This window comes from Myotis myotis, unplaced genomic scaffold (assembly GCF_014108235.1).
Source record: "Myotis myotis isolate mMyoMyo1 unplaced genomic scaffold, mMyoMyo1.p scaffold_m19_p_10, whole genome shotgun sequence".
NCBI classification, from domain to species: Eukaryota; Metazoa; Chordata; class Mammalia; order Chiroptera; family Vespertilionidae; genus Myotis; species Myotis myotis.
The window spans coordinates 31,102,831-31,124,429 of NW_023416314.1; the positions used below are offsets into that span (position 1 = coordinate 31,102,831).

A 21,599-nucleotide genomic window follows, 5' to 3' on the forward strand; every position below is an offset into this window, starting at 1 on the left:
TTTCTGCTGGCTTCCTCATTCATTATGTATCTATTCATTCAGAAAATGTTTATCGAGCACCTATTATGAATGCTGCCTGCATACCCGATGTTAGAAAGGGAATTCCAAGGAAAATGAGACGTGGCTTCTGCCCTCAGCTCAGTCCAGTGGGGACGATGGGCACCTGCACAGATGACTGATTTAGATGCTTAAGGGGGGACAGTTGGAGGTGGCATTTCAGGGTTTTAGCATGGTAGTGAGGTCGTCAAAGTTGCAAAGGAGGGAGGCCTGGGAACAGATGGAAGATTTAGTGGATCAGGGAGGGGGCGGTAGGTGGTATTTATCAAGTAGCAGTGTGGATCGTGGAAGCTAAGAGTTCCACTCTGTGTCCTGGGCCAGATTATCTTCTCTGAGAAATGCTAATGGGGACTGTTTGGCGTTGTGCAAAAGCCCTGGCCATTGCTTGCACTATGGTTCTCTACTAACCTGCCATAAATATGTGCCCATACAACAGCAAAAATATCTACCTATTTGAGAATTGTTAAATAAATTACAGACTATGGAAATTGATTAAAGATATTAAGAAACATAGTGCCCAGCCAGTGTGGCTCAGTGGTTGAGCATCTGTCTATGAACCAGGAGGTCATGGTTCGATTCCACTCAGGGCACATGCCCAGCTGGGGGCTCCATCCCAATGGGTGGCGTGCAGGAGCCAGTCAATCAATGATTCACTCTCATCATTGATGTTTCTGTCTTTCCCTCTCTCTTCCTCTCTGAAATCAATAAAAATGTTTGTTTTGTTTTTTAAAGAAACGTGTTTATATATTTGGTTGAAGATAGGGAAAGATTCAAGGTAGGATCTCATGTATGTGCATACATGTATATGTACCTCTCGGATAAGCAGCATGGAAGGACAGCAGTGAGAGAGAAGTGAAGGTAGAGAAAGGGAGACGAGACAAGAGAACCTCTCAATTTTTATTCTTTGCTTTTCTATATGGTTCAAATTTTACAACATCCATGGACTTTGTTTTGTAACTTAAATAAGATGAAATAATACCCACTCAGCCCTGAGCACAGCCTCTGCCATCTGGCCAGCAATAATGACTCTCTTAAATGGCAAGAAAACATGACTTGCACAAAATGATTTAAATCCGTATGTACCATTATATTAATGGTTACAAATGTTTTCTCTCTCTGATAAAATGGGACGAGGTAAATGTCTTAAATTATGGTCCATAGAGTTTAGTTTCAACATGTGTTCTGCTTTTTCAGTCATTTAGAATTTAATTATTCAAAGCTAAGTTTGAAACAAGGAGCTTTATAAATCTAGATAACAACAGACTTTACTTAAGCACTAAAAATTTTCCATCAATCATTTTGGTTTTATCTTTATAATATTAAACTTTAGAAATACTTAACATTCAGACGTCATTGTTGGCTAGCATTGAACAACAAGGCCAAATATTTTCTTTTATGAAATTCCATTCCACAATAACCAATCGATAAGTATTCAGTAAACTGAGTTTCAGTTTAATTTCGTGGAGCTTTTTATTTATAATGAATTTCAAAGACACTGTAAGTTAGATCATCTTAATTATATACATTTAGTCATTTTTGTTTTTATGTAAAGTTATGAATAAATTGAATTAAAAATCAAATTATTTTTTGAAATGTACTGAGAACCTCTGTGAAAACTTTTCAGATGAGTTTCTTTGTAATAAAATGAGTCATTTATAATTTGAGTTAACATTTTCACATTTATCTTGAGGGTAAATTGAGCCTTTCAGAGACTGGATTTTCCTAAAGACACTATTGTGTCAAAGACATGATAGGACAAATTTTGATCAAGAATATCAAAACTTCAAAAGCTATTTCTTTTTTGTATGCTGATTGTATTAAAAAGTCTTAAAACCTTTGTTCTTTATTTTTACTGGGTTGACATCTGTCAAAAATATTCTTTTATTTCTTTTTCTTTATTTTTTAATTGAACTTATTGAGTGACATTGGTTAACAAAATTATACAGGTTTAAGGAGACTTGACTTGGGGTGGTAAACATAATACAATATACAGATAATGCATTGTAGAATTGTATACTGGAAAAACATTTTTTCTATTAAAAGTAATACAAAATACCTATATTTTCTTATTTTTTAGATCCATATATTTTTTAAGTTTGAATATTCCTAAAATATATTTAATATGAGAGTGTCCTCTATCCCCATTTCTAACCCCAGTGTCCTGAGAAGCTGATTTAAATATATTGTGTCTTAGAATTGATGAACTTGGAGACTTTATATTAAAGTTATAGGGTAAAATTGAGGTATGTCTCTGAGTGATTAACTTCTAACAGCCCTCCAGCAAGGGGCGGGGAGGGGACAGCAAAAGTGAATCATCACAAATACTTGATTCTCTGGTCCATCCAGCTGAGGCAACTGGAGACTCACTGAAAACTCGATAACATTAGTAGTTCCATAGATTCCCCCCCCCCCTTCTCTCCTAAGTTAAGCTTTTTATTTTGAGATAATTATAGATTTACATGTAATTCAGATGTAAGAAATAATACAGGGAGATCTCATGTACCTTTTATTCAGTTTTCCCAATGATAACATTTTGGTAAAACTGTAGCATATTAGCACAACTAGAATATTGATAGTGACATAATTCATCAAACTTATTTCAGTTTTTTCAGTTTGATGTGTGTGTGTGTGTGTGGGGGGGGGGTGTTTCTAGTGAGTTCTATATCATTTGATCACGTGTGCAGGTACCTGTGTCCACTACCACAGTCAAGACAGACATTTCCATCACCACAGGATACCTTGTGTTGCCCCATTATAACCACACCCTCCTCCTCCCGTAAACTTTTCACAGATTGGGATGGCAGCATATTTCCTAGCTATTTTTTGGGAAGTAACTGGTTTGTTCTTTTCCCCTTGTGAATGTCTGCAAGTAAATAATACAAAGAAGTGAATGCTGAGTGTCCACTGTTCTTCTTTGTGCACCTTCCTGTTGCCTGGCAAAGGAACCAACAACAGGGCAGAGGGCTGCCTCGGGTGGGCAGCATTTCTAACTCTCTGGAGGAACAGAACCAAATCTAACACCCTTTTTTCCACTCCCAGATTACGCTCGATTTGAGGCCAAAATCCATGACCTACGAGAGCAGATGATGAACCACAGCATGAGCTCCGGGTCCGGGTCCCTGCGAACCAATCAGAAACGCTCCCTCTATGTCAGGTAGGCAACCTAGCATTTCTTACTGTGATCTGCACCTTGTGAGCAATCTGGCTTGGCGAGACAAAGGCAATGGATCATGTGTTCTTATTAACCCATGCTCACCAATACACCACTGTAAGACCTTAAGTTTAACCATTGTTTGAAGAAATTTCCGAAAAGCTATTATGTTAAATTAACAAGTTATTCTTTTAACACATTATTCTTAGACTATGTTATGATCCAGAGTAAAGTTCTTGGCATAGGTTGCAGTAAAAATAATGAGAAAAAACATTTTTAATTTTGATAAATTGAATATGTGGACCAATGCTCTGGACATTTGCTCACCTTCAGTATGGGAAGTAAGCATTCTGGAATCATCTCCAGACCTGTGTGGTATCTACTGCATTAACTTTGGTGTATTGATTTGACATCAGACATAGTCTTGTATATAGAGTTATGTGTTTGTCCCTAACGAATTTTGGTGGAAAGACTGTCTTCTGTGGCATCTTATTACCAATCATTTCTTAGACCACATAAGTCACTTATTCCTTGCCTTACAAAACTCATTAATTTACCAGAAAAAAAAATTGATGGAACTTTAAATGCCTTCTGGTCTTTCATCCTCATAGTTCACTCGAGTAAGATCCATCCTCACTCAACTATAACATGTGCTTCTTCTTAGCACAAGTCTCCTGTATTCCTTTCAAAATGTACTTCAATAGTGCTAACTGTATTTTTTAAAATAATAAATGTATTAATAGCCAAAAGGGGAAGATGGTGCCTAATTCATGGCCCCAATGAATCCAGGTTCCAATGGAAGAACCATGTCTGTCCCTCCTCACTGTATTCTCCTCTTGCCAATCTGCCCCAGAATCTGGTCTGACTCCCACCTAAGGTCATAGTCTCCTCAGTTGAAATTTTACTGTCTTTTCCGGGCATGGAGTGTGTGTGTTACAGACACTAAATTATGTACTTGAATTGATTTTTTCCTGTTGACTCCACTTTGGCTATAAAGTTATCTCTTGTGTGTACTAGGTAGGCACAGCAGGGCCAAGGAGGGAGCAGGACTCCGGAAGGCGGCAGGTTCTCGAGGGCCTCGAGTTGCTGGCCACTCTGACAAGCATAGAGTCCCTTCTTATCCAGGCAGTTCCAGTACCTCAGAAGCCCTGAGATTTTAAATTTTTTAAAGTCAGAATATTAATGTTCTATATTTGTCCAACTGCATTTTGGAAGATTATTTGATATGCTTCTGTGTAATCTGTGGAAGGAACTATTGAGAACCACCCTAGAACGTGTCTTTTAGTGACATCACAAATATGATGGAAAGTGGCTATCTCTGTTCTCCTCACTTGTGTTTTATTGCTGGTCTTTGTGATACCAAATATTTTTTAAATTTCGAAATGTTTTGGTCTTGGGTAGCAACTTAAAAAAGCCAATTAGGCTAATGGGTTAGAGATAAATCAGTTAATAGAAATGAAACGATTATATAGAATAAATCTGGAAGGAAAAATTACTGTAGTGTGGGTATCTTGTTAAAAAATAGAATGCACAAAATGTGAATGTACTAGAATAAATTTTCTGAAAATATTGATGATAGTTTAGTCCTTTTAATTAAGTTGTAGATTAGGAAAATTAAATGACTTGTTATGATATTACATAGACTTATTTGAAAAAGTAGTGTTAATCAGAATCAACCCTTTATTCTCTAATGTGGTCATTAAAACGGTGACATACAAAAGATCTGAAGACTTCAGGTAATGTTATCTTGTTAACATTCTAATAGTTGGAGGTTGTATTGAAAGGAGAAACTGCTTTTAAATAAAGCTCAAAACTAGTGAACACTTCATGGGAAATTCTCCAAATGATTTCTCTACAATATACAGAAATGGTATTTGGTTTCCAGGGTTCGATTATTAATACGTATTTTGTCTGTAGAGGGCTGACTGCAGCATCTAGATGACTCCTAGGGGCATAGAATTGGCCCTAAGTTTAACCTTAAGTTTAACCATTTTTTGAAGAGATTTCCGAAAAGCTATTATGTTAAATTAACAAGTTATTCTTTTAAAACATTATTCTTAGACTATGTTATGATCCAGAGTAAAGTTCTTGGCATAGGTTGCAGTAAAAATAATGCATAATACAGGCTATGCACAGAGTGAAAATCAGAGGGAAAACCAGCGTCCCCTGGCCTTATTTCCATGTGAGGTGACAAAAACAGAGTCCCTCACCCCTGCCCACCCCGAAACAGGCAATGAAAGTAAAGGAACTAGCAGGGAAGGCCTATGGGGAATTCTTACTAAAAATGATTGGGTAAGTTCGTACCTTTGTTGTTTGGGTTTTGTTTTTTGTTTTTTTTAACACCATTTTTGGCTATAGGATTTTTAAAGAGATGCTTGCTTTTTTTCTAGAGTGCTTGCATAGGACTAGTGCCCGTTGGTTATGCTTATTTTATAAAACCAACTAGTTGCTTTCTCAAAATAAATGAGTAGCAGGGCTTCTCTGATTATATAACTGTCAGATAATGAGCATGTCCCTTTGATCTTCTAATGACATCCTTTATTCTGTTTAGCTGTATTAATTCTAGAGCTGGAAGGAACCTTAGCTATCGCCAGGTCTAATGCTTAATTTACAGAAGAGGAAACTTGAGGCCCCAGGAAGGAAGAGATTTGCCCAGGACCCCACAGCTATGTGGTGGCAGAGTCAGATCTCCACCCCCCTCTCCCCATGGCTCTCTGCCTCCCAGGGGCTCAGCTGAGGTGGGTGGAGCCAGCTGTTGAATGCATCTCTGCTGTGCTTCCCCGTCTGCTCCTGTAAACACTGCACCTGACCCTTAGATTAGGAATAGGTTAGCTGAGAAGAGAAATTCAAACATAATCTCTTTGGGGTTTTTGCAGAGGATAAACTGTGCCACTGGGCCTTTGGGATTCCTTTAGTGTTTTTCATATTTTTCTATGAAGCAAAACCTAAATCGGAAAGCAGCAGCCTCTTTGTTTAGTTATAAACAATTAAGCTGACTGAACAGAATATTTATCTTCCCCCTTGTAGTGTTCTCTCTCTCTCTTTCCCTCTCTCTCTCTCTCTCTCTCTCTCTCTCTCTCTCTCTCTCTCTCTCTCTCACACACACACACACACACACACCCCTGCCCTGGCTGTGCCCAGGAGGAGGCATCTTCGCAGGATCATGCAGAAACCCGCCTCCTTCTATAGAAATGATCCTCCCAGGTGATAGCAATTTGTTTGGCTGAAAGTGTTGAGCAGGGGAGAGGGGGGCAGGAACTACCACATCTGAGCCAGGCAGGGTTTTAAACTTGAGCCAACCCACTCTGTTTTCCAATCTAGTTGTAACTATTTTCCTTCTCTTAATCTTCTGTGTAAGGTGCTTGAAGTGCTTTGGTAGCGCTGTACGCATGGAGTTGCTTGTTGCTAATGATAAGACTGTGCATGTTCTATGCGAATGACTTGGAAACATTCAATTTCATGGGCTATTTATACTGTGTATTTCCTGCATTGTGAAACACCTCTAGTTGTAGAACCTTGAAAGTAAATAAAATGTTAAAAATTTTGAATAAAATATTTTTCAAAATGCTCCACAAGTACATTATCAATTCTTCAGACATAGATGCACCTGGGCTCTGGCGCCACAGGGATACAGCTTTTGTTGTGTGAACTTCAAGGCTCTCCACAAGCCTATTATCATATGCACTCCCCTCTTTCCCTCCCAGCTGGTAGAAGCATCCCTATAACAGAACAAGGCTTTTCCTGCTGCTGGTAGGAATGGGCCTTTGTATCTAAATGCTACTAAGAACGGTCAGGTATAAGGGGATTAAAATCACATAAAAGTGCAAATTGCTAAGGAAAGATTCTCCTGATAAAAGAGAGCTCAATAACCTGTGACAAGGGAAGAGAATGGGGAGGGGAAGAAAGAAAAGCAGGTAAGTCTTCCAGTGGGGAATAAAAGGTCACAGGAAAGACTGTAAAAGTGAAACTTGGCCCATGTCCATGTCTTAATAAAAGGTATTGATTTGGAGAGTTCAAGTGAATAACCCCTCTGTTGTGAATTTGCTTTTAAAAGGCAGTTGCTATGATTTATTTATGTATTCATCAAGCACTTTTTTGAGTATATATTCTGAGCCAGGACTTACAATGGACACTGAGGACCTAGCAGTTAAAGTCGTGTTTCCTGCCGGGGAAAAAAAAAATCTCATCTAGTGAGTGAGACAGGTGAGGGGAAGACAGTTACAGTGCAGTGTGATATGAAAAGCAAGCTCTAGAAAGGCCTGGAATTTTTATTGCTTCCTAATTAATGCAAGGATATCTGAATTGATTCTTTGCGATCTTAGATGAGTTCACCCAGAGACCTTTAAGTGTTTTTACTCAAAGTAAGAAATACATTCTTCATCATCATGACCCAGTAAATACATGTACCATACACATAATGCTAAAAGAAATGGTTTTATTAAACTATTAATACTTTTTATGTACCATGTTCTTTGTTATTTCCCATTCTATTTGCCTCCTTTTTAAATAACAAATGAAGGTCACATCTCATTAACTTGACTTAATAACTCAGGGATGGATCACTATCTACAGCGTGTAGATGAGTGAACAAGGAGGAGTGTTCCAGGCAGATGGCACAACTACAGGGTCATCTTCACTGCAGCACACTTAGCATCTCTGGGATCCCCAGACCCTTGGTGTTCTAGCCAATTTGGGAGCCAGTTATCCCTGGAACAGATCAGTAAGTGGAAGTGAAGGGACGCATTGGTTGGGCATCTTCTATGGGTCAACCATTATGCTAGTGTTCTACATATATTTTCCCATGTGATTCTCCCAACAACTGGAAGAGTCAGGGACTATTTCTTCCGTTTTAGAGACAAAGAAACTGAGACTCAGTAACATTAAATAATTGCCTTAAAATCACCGAGCTAGACTGGATGTGAGCATAGACATTCAGGTCCTGTGTGTGAGGCAACATAGAGCAGTGTTAAGAACACGTTTCCTGGATTCTGTCACTTAGTAGCTCAGTGATTTTGGGCAAGTCGGTCCCTCTGCCTTAGCTTCTTTTTCTGTGAAATGAGAATAATAGTAAGATAAAGCGGATGTGAGCATTAAATAAAATGGTGAATTTAAATACCTGGCACATGGGAAGCAACTGATATATGTTGGTGCTCTTTATCATTTATTATAAAGGCAACCTTTCCCCTTTAGCAAAGAGAGGTCCTAGAATTGATTCTGAAAAGAGCTGTTTCCTCAGTGGTGGGGTGAGACACCCTTGTCGCTTTGATCTCCTTCAGTGAGGGAAGGAGGACAGACTTCCTGGCAACCTTTTACATTTTTGTTCTTCTAGACTCCATGAAGGCTGAAGGGAAGGGCCAGAATTCTATGGCTCCAGAATGTCCAGCTTTGTCAGCTCATCCCCCATTAAAGTGTAACCAGAGAAAGGATTTGAAAAGTATTCAGCTGGAGACACAGATAAGAGTCACTGTGCTTATAACTGGCCCTTCCAGCTCTTTATAGATGTCATCAATGTCCCTAACCCCGTGATTTCACCCACTTCCCTCTGCATTCTTCACTCCCTCCAAGCCCCCTGCTCTGGATTTGAAGGCCTTCTTTCTTTTTCAAAGTGGTTCTAAGTCTACTTTAAGTTGGTAACTCAAAGTTGCTGCTTCCTAATACAGTTTTTGTTTCACAGGCTGTAATAGACCAGTGCACCTAGGTCTGCCTCCCGCCCATTGTTTAACATAGACTTTCAGACATTGATTCATTAGTACATTGGTGCTTTCATTCAACAAACATGGCCTATGTCCTTACCTACAAAGTGTCCGTCTGAGGTAGGTGTTAAGGATACAGAGATTTAAAAAACAAACACAGACCTCCTTCTGTCAGCATTCTGGTACTCCATATCTGTAAGCAATTCAAATAGTGTGCAGGTTATCTTTCTATCATTTCCTGATAGCTCATGTGTTATATACCTTGCAGTTATTTCCCTATTTTAATCTTTACAACATGCCTATAAGGGTTCCTACAGTGAAATCTGCCCAGAAGACCACTGTTATCTAAAGCTAATCTATAAAAAATAGTTATCATTCTGGTCTTTATTAAGGTTTTAATACTGGACTTGCAAACCTCAGTTAATGTCTCAATTTTATTTTATCCTTAATGTCTCATGCCATGGTGCTTGATGGAATGATGTCTTCTTAATAAATACTTGTTAAATGTATTCATTTCTAGACTCTCTTTCCTATATAGATGTGGAAAAATAGAATGTAAGTCAAGATCTTTGAGCGATTAATTCTATGAATGTTCAATACTAGCTGGGCTGCCACCAAGTGCAGGGAGTCTGGCCATGTCCTGAGGACACAGGCACTACCTACTGGTACTGGGATTTCCAGGACACATCTGGCTCTACATGGCCCTTCAGGCTGCTCTTAGAGAGAGGGCTTGGGATAGGGAGAAGCTCATCCTGTGTTTCCTTCTCAACACCCTTAGTCCCTTAGTCTTTTTTATTCTAAGGACATAAGGCTGGGAGTTACATTGAGGGAAATCTTGAAAATAAATTCAACCTAGATTCTTCATCCTGATGGGTTTTTATTCTAGAGGAAGAATATGCTCACCTGATTAATTTTGGTGGGAGGGGAAAGATACATCATCTTAAAAGAGACTCTGTTTTTGTTTTTATTTTTGTTTTTTTCCTTTAAACGGTATTATAGCCTTCCAATCCACTTTCTGCCCCCACTGCACTGCTGGTCAGTAACCCGGGAATGGTAGGAATGTGGAATGGAGCCTGTCAGGGGACTTCACTTCAGTACCAAGCTGCCTCCAACTTCACTTGGCTATGGGTTTCTCAAGGGCCTTTAAGACAAAGCCATGAAATCTGTGGACTTCTCATAAGTCAGATTTTTATCTTATTCCTCTTCAACCTTGGACCTAAGATGCTCTCAGCAGCTATTCCCAGAGGCCACAGCGCAGTCAGCTCTGTGCACCCATGGCCCACTACTTGGCAGAGGGCTGGCTGGCTGGCAATGGCCTTTTTAGTGCCTCTCATTCATTCACTCATATATTCTTGTTTAGCAAAATCACCATTTTTTTCATTCAGAAATACCATGCATTACCACAGAACAAGAAATAAAAACTGCTTGTATTCAGATGTCTTACCCCTCTTAAAATCTTACTGAGAGACGTGAGCAAATATCTGAAACAGTCTAACAGGATGAGGCAGAAAGTGGAGACTTGAGAGACCAGAAGAGATCTAGAGACGGCATTGAAATGTTTGGGTACCCAGAGCTTGTATGCCAGTGCTTCTCTCCTGGCTTCATTTAAACCGAAGTCAGTGCTATATATGATATAGGTGATTATTATCCCCATTCTACAGAGGAGGAACCTTATAGAAGGCCAAAGATATTTAAAAATTGCCCTAACCGGTTTGGCTCAGTGGATGGAGCGTCAGCCTGTGGATTCAAGGGTCCCGGGTTCAATTTCGGTCAAGAGCATGTTCCTTGGTTATGGGCACATCCCCAGTAGGAGGTGTGCAGGAGGCAGCTGATCGATGTTTCTCTCTCATCGATGTTTCTAGCTCTCTATCCCTCTCCCTTACTCTCTGTAAAAAAATCAATAAAATATATTTTTAAAAAGAAAATGTTAATTCTTTAAAAAAAATAAATAAATAAAAATAAAAATTACCTACACAAGGTGCAATGTGGCCAAGCCATATTCTTTACCCAGGTATGTTTCTCACTGAAGCCCATGCTCCTTGTACTATATACAGTACGGTGAAGACAAAGCTAATCCTCTAGGGCATTGGTTCTCAACCTTCCTAATGCCGCGGCCCTTTAATACAGTTCCTCATGTTGTGGTGACCCCCAATTTCATTGTTATAAATTGAACATAATTAAAGCATAGTGATTAATCACAAAAACAATATGTAATTATATATGTGTTTTCCGATGTTCTTAGGCGACCCCTGTGAAAGGGTCGTTTGACCCCCAAAGGGGTCGCAACCCACAGGTTGAGAACCACTGCTCTAGGGGCACAGGTTAAATTCATATTGATAGACCTGTTTTGTTTGGTTTATGCTTTATAGAGATGTCCTCCATAGGGACCTGGCTTCTGGTCTGGACTTCAAATCTTATTGATGGCTAATGCTTGAGCTTCTCATTTATAAAATGAACATAATATCTAGTTCACAGGCTTATTGTAAAGATTAGGTTAAACTAAGTCTGTCAAAGAGCCGACCAGATGGGACTTACTAGGTAAAGGGGAGATCCCGTACCTCTTTGAGTGCTCAGAGCCTGCCTCCCATGCTGGTGCCTCCCTTGAGGCAGAACAGATTTAGATTCCTCAGCTATACTTTGAGATTCATTAGCATTATGTTCACTCTTTCAGGCATTTGCACTTTTAATTGCATCTTAATTGTGGAATAAAGGGTCGTATCTTCAGGCAGCTAATTTTAAGCAAGAAATAGAAAGGAGGCGGAGTCCCTGGGGATCTGGGGAAGTTTTCTTTTCCCCCTGAAATTATAGGCTGGCCCTGATTTTTAAAAGGTTTCTAATTTTTTGATTTCTAAAGGAAGAAGGACAAAAGTAGCACAGACCCTTTTATTGATCATCACATTTTTCCTCTAACACTCTATCCTGAAATCTCAATCCATGTGTCATTTTTATTAATGGTGGGCCCTCATTCATTCATTCATTCAACCAGTCATAACCATCCCCCTCAGACTGTACTATACTCTAGGGATTTAATCCTTTTAGGATTAAAGGATCAATAGGGCATCTTTTCTGCACTTCAGAGTGGCACTCAAGGGTCACTCTACCAACCTAGATTCTGCTCCTAATCCCACAGTAATCGTATTTCCAGAAACCTCACATCTCTGGGGGAAGTCTTGGCCTTTTAGCCTCAAATTACCACTTTCTAGAACAATCCAAACAGTTCTAGCTAGAAAAGACCAGAACAGTAAAAGGTAGGTGACAGGATACTCACAGAAGAGAATAGGGGAAAGGTGAGGGCATGGAAAAATTGAGGTTAACCTTCACCCTAAATCAGGTTAGGAGCAAGGAATAGACTCAAGATATTTTTTCCATTAATCTCAGTACCTGACACATTACAGGAATTCTTTACATATTTGTTGAGTGAACTTTTTGAGTGGCAGTTGAAGATGATGATTAAATAGAATAAAGTATTAGAAGAACCATCAATGACTCATGAAGGTTGAGCACATGCTTCTCTGTGTTCCTGCATCACAAAGCTGTTCTCCTCTGACCTTTTCATGCCTGCTGACTCACCTTTCCCTTCCGCTGGATGGTGAGTACCTCTCTGATGGAGATTTGCCAGGTTACAGTCTATATCTGCAGTCAGGCATATGGTAACTGCTGAATCAATAAAGTGAATGAATTATGGATGTCACTAGATTGGAGAGCATTTAACTTTAGTTCAAATTTTACTTGATCAGATGTGTATGCTGTCCTGTTGAGTAATGATAATCACATCGGGCTACATTTCTTAAAATTCATTCAGCCAAACAAATGGCATACTTATTACTATAGGTTAAACTTCAAATCCGTTTTCCTTTTTATTATAAATCCATAAGAACTGCAAAATAACATTCACAAGTACTTTTCAGATACTTAATAGTCAAATCGTAATAAAGGTCAAATGATAATTGTATCATATTCTATGCAATTTGCTAAGCACCTTATGTGGATTATTTTATTTAATTCTCATAAAAACCCTATGCCTGTGGCTCAGTGGTTGAGCATTGACCTATGAACCAAGAGGTCACGGTTCAATTCCTGGTCAGGGCATATGCCTGGGTTGTGGGCTCAATCCCCAGTGTGGAGCTTGCAAGAGGCAGCCAATCAATGATTCTCATCATTGATGTCTGTCTGTCTGTCTCTCTCTCTCTCTCTCTCTCTCTCTCTCCTTTCATCTCTGAAATCAATAGAAATATATATTTTTTTAAAAAAACTGAGGTAAGTGCTATTTTCATTCCCATTGTAAAGAAGAGGAAATGGAGGCCAGGTTTGCAGTTTACCCAGAAGAGGCTAAATTGGGACTAGAACCAAAGCATGCTGTCTATGCCCCTATCTGCAGTGTTATGTGACTTTTTAAAGGACTTTCATTTATTTGATTTTATCTTGATTGATTTGATACACTAAGTCTATAAGTGGATATTGTTTTTTCACAGTTTTCAAATAAGGAATTTGAGCTCAGAGTACTAAACTATCTACTCTTTTCTCCAAGTGTAGAGTAGTACCAAGCCCTTGCCTCTATGCACTCTTTAAAGATCTATCAACACACAACTCACATGTATCTTTGTCTAGTGTTTGCCTTGTGTTTCATTTATGACCATGATACATACTACATGATTTTCATAGAACTACCTACGCATTATTAAATGTTGAATAGGTAGCTGAATATCGTACAGTCACCGTAGATCCTATTCTCTAGTTTGAAGATGCCCAGAGCATGTGGATTTGTGATTAAACTGAAGCAAGTCCCCACTGAGCTGTGGCCATTACAACAGTATGGACAAATTCTCTGCCAAGACAGAGTCTGGAGCCTGAGTAGCCTTATACAAAGAGTCCCACATCAAAGAACACAATAGAAGTGCCCATCACACACAGTGCCCTGCACATGTGGGAGGAGATAACGGCCTGACACCCACAACCAGCTACACAATTTGCAGAGCTCAGTACAAAATGAAAATGTGGAGCTCCTTGTTCAAATATTTGAATATCGAAACAGTGGGAGCCGAGCACAATACTAAGTGTGGGACTCTGTGTGCCTGTGCAGCCACACCCATGCCTGCTGACACCTGGTTTAGGACATTTTGCTCAAAACTAAGAGCATGTATGTTTTTCTTAGCGTGTAGTGCAATAAGTGTAAGAAACACAAAGTCAGTATTGGGATCATTTTCAAGGATCCAATTTTGTCTTCTACTTAAAAGAGTATTTTATATAAATAATACCTATGTCTCCTTTTAGGATATGTAGAAACTATCTTTCAGTTCTGTTAAGTGCTTGAGAAACTTTACATCCCCACTTGCTCTGAGCTTTCAATGGCCCACTCTGTGTACTTCTCTCTGCTGAAGTCACTCTTTTAAGAGCTAAGTAGTGTCATTATTTCACATTGTTAGCAACTGCAGTACACTTTTATCTTCCTGTTCTGCAGGTCACTGCCTCCTTCCCTTGCTCCTCGGGCCTAAATTTTAAAGGAATGTTCCCAAGTGTTTCAGAGGCAATCACAGGGACCTGTTAGCTGTTGGTGTTCTTTCCATGTGTCATTTTCTAAATGCAGAGGTTGCAAGACTTGTAGCTCTCCCTGACCACCAACATTAGAATAAAAGAAAATGAAGGGCTTGACATGGGATTGACAACTTCATTTCACCAAGAATTCTAAAAGTAAACACACATACAAATTATAATATATATTTTAATAGATTGCTCTTTATTATTGCCATCGTTTTCTATAAGAAATGACATTTTAATGCCAAAAGAAAAATTAGACTATAATCTGAGCTTCAGGAAAAAGCATATATTGTCAGAACTTTACTAGATGAATCTTCATAGCTTTTCTATCCATATAATCCTACCATATAGATGGGTGGGGAACTGGGGTGGGGGAATAGGAATAAGGCAAACATTGTGATGACTAAGTGGTTTAATTCTTAATCCAGAATCTCTTGGTTCTAAATGATTCTAAAATGCTTGGGGTGCATTTTTTATCTTTTTCCTTTCCTGACAAAGAAAACCATCTTTTACATTTATTTTTCCTGATGTACTTTCTTCATCTTTCATACTGTTTTTCTCAGTAACTAAGAAGCCCAGACCCATCCTCCGTGATACACTGATGCTTACTTTTTGATAATGCTTATTAAAGGCAATAAGAAATTTTCTACCATCAAACCATTTCTTTTATTTTAAATTGTATTTGTATTTATTTTACATTGATGTCACTCTTTCTTCATTTTAAAAAGACTTTTTTAAAGACATCATGTTATAGTATCACAGTTCTATTTAAAACACGGGGTATGCTGTATTGCTTCAGACCAGATTGCTTGCATCATGAGCTTTTGTTCTCCTTAATTTTTTTAAAAATGCAGATTTGGCCTGTCGAATGGAGGATCCTATACTTTTTAAAAATTGGATTCCATGGGCAGAATAATGAGAAAATGGGATGTAAAATGAATAGAACTTTACAATGAAAAGGATATTTGGCAGTTTCCAGTGACCTCTATCATAACAATATAAATTCTCATATAAAGTAACTTTTCAGTTCTTAATTTCTATACAAAGCTCTTAAATCAATTCCAGTGGCTTCTTCTGAACTGATTCATCCCTCTCCTCCTATTAAGAAGGGCTCTGAGACCCAGCTGGTATTGATCAGTGGTCAGGGCACATGGCGGGGTTGCGGGCTTAATCCCCAGTGGGGTGCGTGCTGGAGGCAGCCAATCAATGATTCTCTTTCATCATTGATGTTTTTATATCTCTTTCCCTCTCCCTTCCTCTCTGAAATCAATAAAAGTACATATTTTTAAAAGAAGGGTTCTGAATTATGTAGTCATCAAGAAAGGGTCTGTGTGCTTCTGGATGCTGTGAAGTCAGGTTAGTGGAGAATTTCCCCACATTGAATGAACTCCATTGTTGGCTCTTTATGAGATGATGGCATTTCTTTCTGTTCCTAAAATTCCCTGTTCCTGCCCCTTCCCTCATAAATGGATGCCCCCATAGTATGCCCACCTCCACAACACACTAAATGAGTCCTTGATTACATAATGGATTCAGGTATCCTAAGGACAAGTAGATGGTGATGAGAATTCAAATTTCTTCATATTTGCAAGGAGTGTAATTATTATCCCCATTTTGCAGGTAATGAAACTAAAGTTAGATAGTTTATATTCTTGCCCAAAGTAACACAGCAAAGGAAAACAATTATATCTCAGTTCTGTCTGATGCCAAATCCTTGCTATTAACCTAGTGTCTAGGTTTTCTGGAAATACCACATTTTTGGGGGGATGCGCCTCACCTCATGTATGCTCCCTCAGTCCTATCAGTACTTATAATTGTTATAGAAAGTCCTGTGAGTTCTGTGCTAGAAAATATAGTCATTTAATGTATGATGCATCTCCCTCAATAATAAAGGACCTTAAAGATAGTCAGTGAGTGGATCCGTGACATAGAGTTATGATGGCTCAAATTTCAACCATAGGGTCACACCCTTGGTCAAACAAGCATTCTCAGCAAAGAGGCGTGAGGTTTCCTGCTGTGGGCTGCTGCATACAAGATGGAAAGATTACAAGGCCTTCTGACTAACCTGCAGCAAACAGGGTGTAGTGGAAAGGATATGGGCTTCGGTTTTTCTTAGTATTAGTTACAAAATACTATGCAGGAGGCTGTCAGGAGTGAAAAGGTAGATCAGATATGCCCTCAAGGATTCAGTTAAAACTAGCTGGATAGAAAAACAGATGAAAATAAAATTATATTATTCTGAATCCAGACTCTGCTCCAACATCTGACAATATGTAAGGAGTAGGAAATTGAGGAGATTTGAAAGGTCACATGTAATGGGTTCCAAAAGTAAAGGTGTATGTTTTAGGGGAGGGGGTTCATCTTTGGCAGTGCATTTTCTCTCTGCAGGAAGTAATTAGGGACTGCCACAGAATGAAACACTAATGCCTCTAGAATACCAACTCCCTGAGCCATTCATTCATGAGTTCACAGCATGATGCAATAGGCAAAAAGCCAGGGTTTTAGAGTCAGAAGTACCTGGATTCATTTCCTCTCCATCTGGGCCTCAGTCTCCTTTATAAAATGGGGATGATACGTATACAACTCAAAAGGTTTTATGCAGAATGATGTTTGTCAATCACCCATCATCTTACACAAACTCAGAAATTAGAAAATAGAGAACACTTCTTAGCTTTTTTTACCTTGATACCAAAACATGAAATGGTCACTGTAAGAAAAGAAATGTATAGTTCAATCTCTTTTAATAAGATCAAAAATACAAAATAAAATATCAACAAAGTGAATCCAGGAATATATTAAAAGGATATTATAAGCACAAAATGCACTAATCATAAAGAAAATTCTGGTATATTAAACTACAGTAACATAAAAACTTCTGTTCATCAAAAGATACCATAAATAGAATAAAAATATAAACAGAACACAGAAAATGACTTAAAATGCAGAGGTCTTAGGGGAAAACTGTAATCAGAATATATAAATGACACAAGTTATTAAGGAAAAGATGGAGACAATTTTAAAAAATGATTGAAACACTTGAACAGGTGGTTTATGAAAGAGTATATGTAAATGGTCAGTTCACATATGAAATTATGCTCATCTCATTGGTCATCAGGAAAATGCAAATTGAAATCCCAGTGTCACTACCTACCCTCCAGAATGGCTAAAATTGAAAAGACTATTCATTGCAAATGTTGGCAAGCATGTGGAGACTCTCATATGTTGCCCATGGGAAGTAACTTGATATGACCACATTGGAAGACTGTCAGTATCTACTATTGGTGACCATCTTAACCCTATGTTTTGTTTCTATGTATATACACAGTAGAAATATGTATATATGTGCAATAAAATAAATGCAAGAATGTTCATAGCAGCATTGTTTATATGATAATAGCCTAAACCTAGAAATAACCAAATGTCTTTTAATAGAATAGGTAAATAGGTACATTGTAGTTTATTCACATAAGGGAATATTATCCTATATAATAAAGAGTTAATAGGCAAATTGACCATCATGCCCTCGCACAAGATGGCCGTCCCCATGTGGGCACAAGATGGCCACCAATAGATGGCCAGCAGGAAAGAGCAGTTGTGGGCAATCAGGCCAGCAGGGGAGGGCAGTTAGGTGCAACCAGGTCTACAGGGGAGGACAGTTGGAGGGGGGGTACCAGACCTGCAGGAGAGGGCAGTTGGGGGGGACCAGGCCTGAAGGGAAGGACAGTTAGGGGTGATTGGGCCAGCAGGTGAGGGCACTTGGGGGGGGGGGGACTCCAAGGCTGCAGGGGAGGACAGTTGGGGGCAACCAGGCCTGCAGGGGAGGGCATTTAGGGGTGACCAGGCCAGCAGGGGAGGGCAGTTGGGGGCGATTGGGCTGGCAGGGGAGCAGTTAGGTGTCAATCAGGCTGGCAGGTGAGTGGTTAGGGACAATCAGGCAGGCAGGTGAGTGGTTGGGAGCCAGCGGTCCTGGATTGTGAGAGGGATGTCCAACTCCCAGTCTACAGTTGGACAGCCCTTGAGGGGTCCCAGATTGGAGAGGGTGCAGGCTAGGCTGAGGGACACACCCTCCCCCAATGCACTAATTTTGTGCACCGGGCCTCTAGTATATCAATAGAAAGGAACAGCTTGCTACATGCAACGGCAAGCAAAAATCTTGCAAATATAATATTAAGCAAAAGTTCAAAAACACACAAATTTATTATATTACAGTTCTGTGGGTTAGAAGTCCATTAAGTGTCTTACCAGACTAAAATCAATGTATCAGCAGGCTGCATTCCTTTCTGGAGGTTCGAGGTGCAATCCAATTCTTGCTCATTTGGGTTGTTGGCAAAATTCAGTTACTTACAGTTGTAGGACTAAATCCCTGCTTTCTAGCTGGCTGTCAGCTGAGCATCAGTCCTGGTTTCCAGAGGCTGCCACATTCTAAGAGCTGCTAATTGACTCCTCATTTGCATCTCTCTCATCTACCCAAAAAAGGTTTCCTGATTTTAAAAATGTAGTGACTAGATTGGGCTCACCCAGATAATCCAGGATAATCTCCTCACTTCAAGGTCTTTCATCTTAACCACATTTAAAAGTCCCTTTTGCTGTGTAAATAACATATTCACAGATTTCAGGGATTAGGGCAATGACATCTTTGGGGGCCCATTATTCTGTCTACCACAGTATGATTCCATCTGTGTTACATTCAAAAATAGGCAAATGAACCTATGGTGAAAGAAGAGAGTGATTATAATTGGGATCACATTCCTTAATGCCGTGGTCGGCAAACCATGGCTCTCGAGCCACATGCAGCTCTTTGGCCCCTTCAGTGCAGCTATTCCACAAAATACCATGTGCGGGCGTGCGTACAGTGCGATTGAAACTTCGTGGCCCATGCGCAGAAGTCGGTATTTTGTGGAAGATCTGGTATTTTGTAGAAGAGCCACACTCAAGGGGCCAAAGAGCCGCATGTGGCTCACGAGCCGCGGTTTGCCGAGCCGCAGTTTGCCAACCACTGCAAAATGGATAATAGGAATAATAATATTCATTTTAAAGAGTTGTTACAAGCATTAAATCCAGCAAAAGTGTTAACTGCCTTGAAAAGTATCTGCCACATAATAGACCCCATTACTTATGTCCTATTTTTTTCTCTTCCCTCTCCCCTAATTTGCACCTGTAAAAATGCTGCAATCAGGACTTTTCAGGATATGGTATTCCGAAGATTTATAGACCCTATATAACAATGCTTGCCTTGCAATGAATATCCCCTATAAATCAGAGTTTAAGCAAGAATTCCATGTGTTACTAGTGTGCCAGTTGAAATGGGGTCCTTCCATGAAGTCGCAAATATAAGTTTTGATAATATTATCTTGAGCTTTCAAACTGACCCAATCTCTCTCCCGATCCTTCTGTGGGCTTGTGCTGGGCCCTCCCCTAATCAATCTGGTCTTTTCCCCAAATTAGACACCTCCCCTACATTGAATGAGACTGGTTTGTCTTAATTAGGAGGGATCTCTGAAGTAGGGGAGCCCCCACGAGGGTATGTCATGTTCCCCAAGCTCTTTTCCACTGTAACCACTTCACACCGGCTTTCTCTCCTGGGAAGGACCACAGAGAGTCTCTAACACAGGATTGTTTTCCTAGTTTGCTCTTCTTGCTTGACCTCAGTGTCTTTGGCTGCACCTTAGAATCACCTGGGGGCTGTAAGAACAAAACTTTTGTTTTCCTTTACACTACTCACTAAATACTCTACTTCTGATACCAGATGTGTGGGTTTTCCCCCCCACACTGACCAATTCTCTGACACCAGGCTTGCAATAAATTCGGGTACAACTAGGTTTACCTAATCCCGCATTTCTGGTTCTTGCTGCTCCTCCTCCCCACTCTGTAGTGCACTGCCCCGCCCCCTTCTCGCCCACCCCCTGGTCTGACCCTGGCTTTTCCTTTCCCTCTCCTTTTTATCTGCACCCCTCTCCTTAGGGCTTAGCCTATCCCAGGTCTCAGCAATCGGTTGGCATGGAAACATTAGGTGAGCCTGCCTGCTGAGAGAGATGTTCTGTTTCCAAGTGAAATGGAAAAGATTCAGGTGTGATTCACTTCCAGGCATGTTAACTCTTGAGCTCATCCTTTTATTTCTCCTGTCCATGGCTCCTGATCACCAGGAGGTAAAGGAGATTATCTTGATCCAGGCTGCCCACCTCATCCCCGTCTGCCACTTCCCCTACAGACCCTGGACTGAGCCTCAAGGAGAAACCAGCTCTTTCATCTCTCCCTGCCTTTGCTCTGGCCCTTTCTTTGATTCCAATGCAGTCTCCTTCTTTCAATTTGTCTGAAAGGTTCTCAAAGGCCTTTCAAAATTCCAGTTCAGGGACCAAGTCTTCTAAGACCTTTCCTGGCCCAACCACTCCCCCTCCTCTCATTGTAGGAAACTCCAAGTTTAGGTAACTGAGTTTTTCCTCCTTAGACTGTGAGCTCATAAAAGGAGGTGTGCTACGGTGAGGGGCTTGTATGTCTAGGCAGTGATGGCAAACCTATGACACGCGTGTGACACGCGAACTCACTTTTTTGGTTGATTTTTCTTTGTTAAATGGCATTTAAATATATAAAATAAATATCAAAAAGATAAGTCTTTGTTTTACTATGGTTGCAAATATCAAAAAAATTCTATATGTGACACGGCACCAGAGTTAAGTTAGGGTTTTTCAAAATGCTGACACGCCGAGCTCAAAAGGTTCGCCATCACTGGTCTAGGGTATAGTCTTGGTTTCATCACTTTCTAGACCTGAGATCTTGCACAAGCCCTTTGCCTCCTCTGAGCTTTGGTAGTTTCAGACCTAAAATAGGAAATACGCTATGTAATATGCCTGCTATTTTTCAGGTGCTTGGTATTGGTTAGGCATTTTATTTCATTTAACCCCACACTAAATCTGAGGTAAAAGACAATATTGTTACCCCTTTTACAGTGAGAAAACTAAGTGTCAAGCATTGAGAAACCTGTCCTAAATCCCACAGCTCCTACATGGAGGAGCTGATTTTCAAGAGCAGGTCTGAATCATTACTGCCCCGCTCTAGTGCCTGTGTATGTATATAAAGCACCTAGCCCTGTGCCTGCCCGTGGGAGCTGAGAGGAGACAGGTGGACAGATGGATGGGTCAGTAAGAAATTGCCGTAATTCTATGTTC

The 21,599-nt window shown here is 39.9% G+C and overlaps 1 protein-coding gene across 14 annotated transcripts in view; it reads left to right on the plus strand.

Moving 5' to 3' along the window:
• DLG2 (discs large MAGUK scaffold protein 2) overlaps positions 1–21,599 on the plus strand; it is a 1,392,511-nt gene that overhangs the window by 1,235,787 nt on the left and 135,125 nt on the right. For 13 of the 14 annotated variants that reach the window (XR_004970363.1, XM_036324794.1, XM_036324795.1 and 10 more), the window contains one exon: positions 3,097–3,211. Coding sequence is in view for 13 of the 14 variants with exons in the window: in XM_036324794.1 (XP_036180687.1) it covers positions 3,097–3,211 (115 nt within the window). In the remaining variant the exon portion in view is untranslated. Of the gene's footprint in view, positions 1–3,096; positions 3,212–4,225; positions 6,715–21,599 lie in introns of those variants that run through there. The other variant, XM_036324800.1, reaches the window with a different exon arrangement.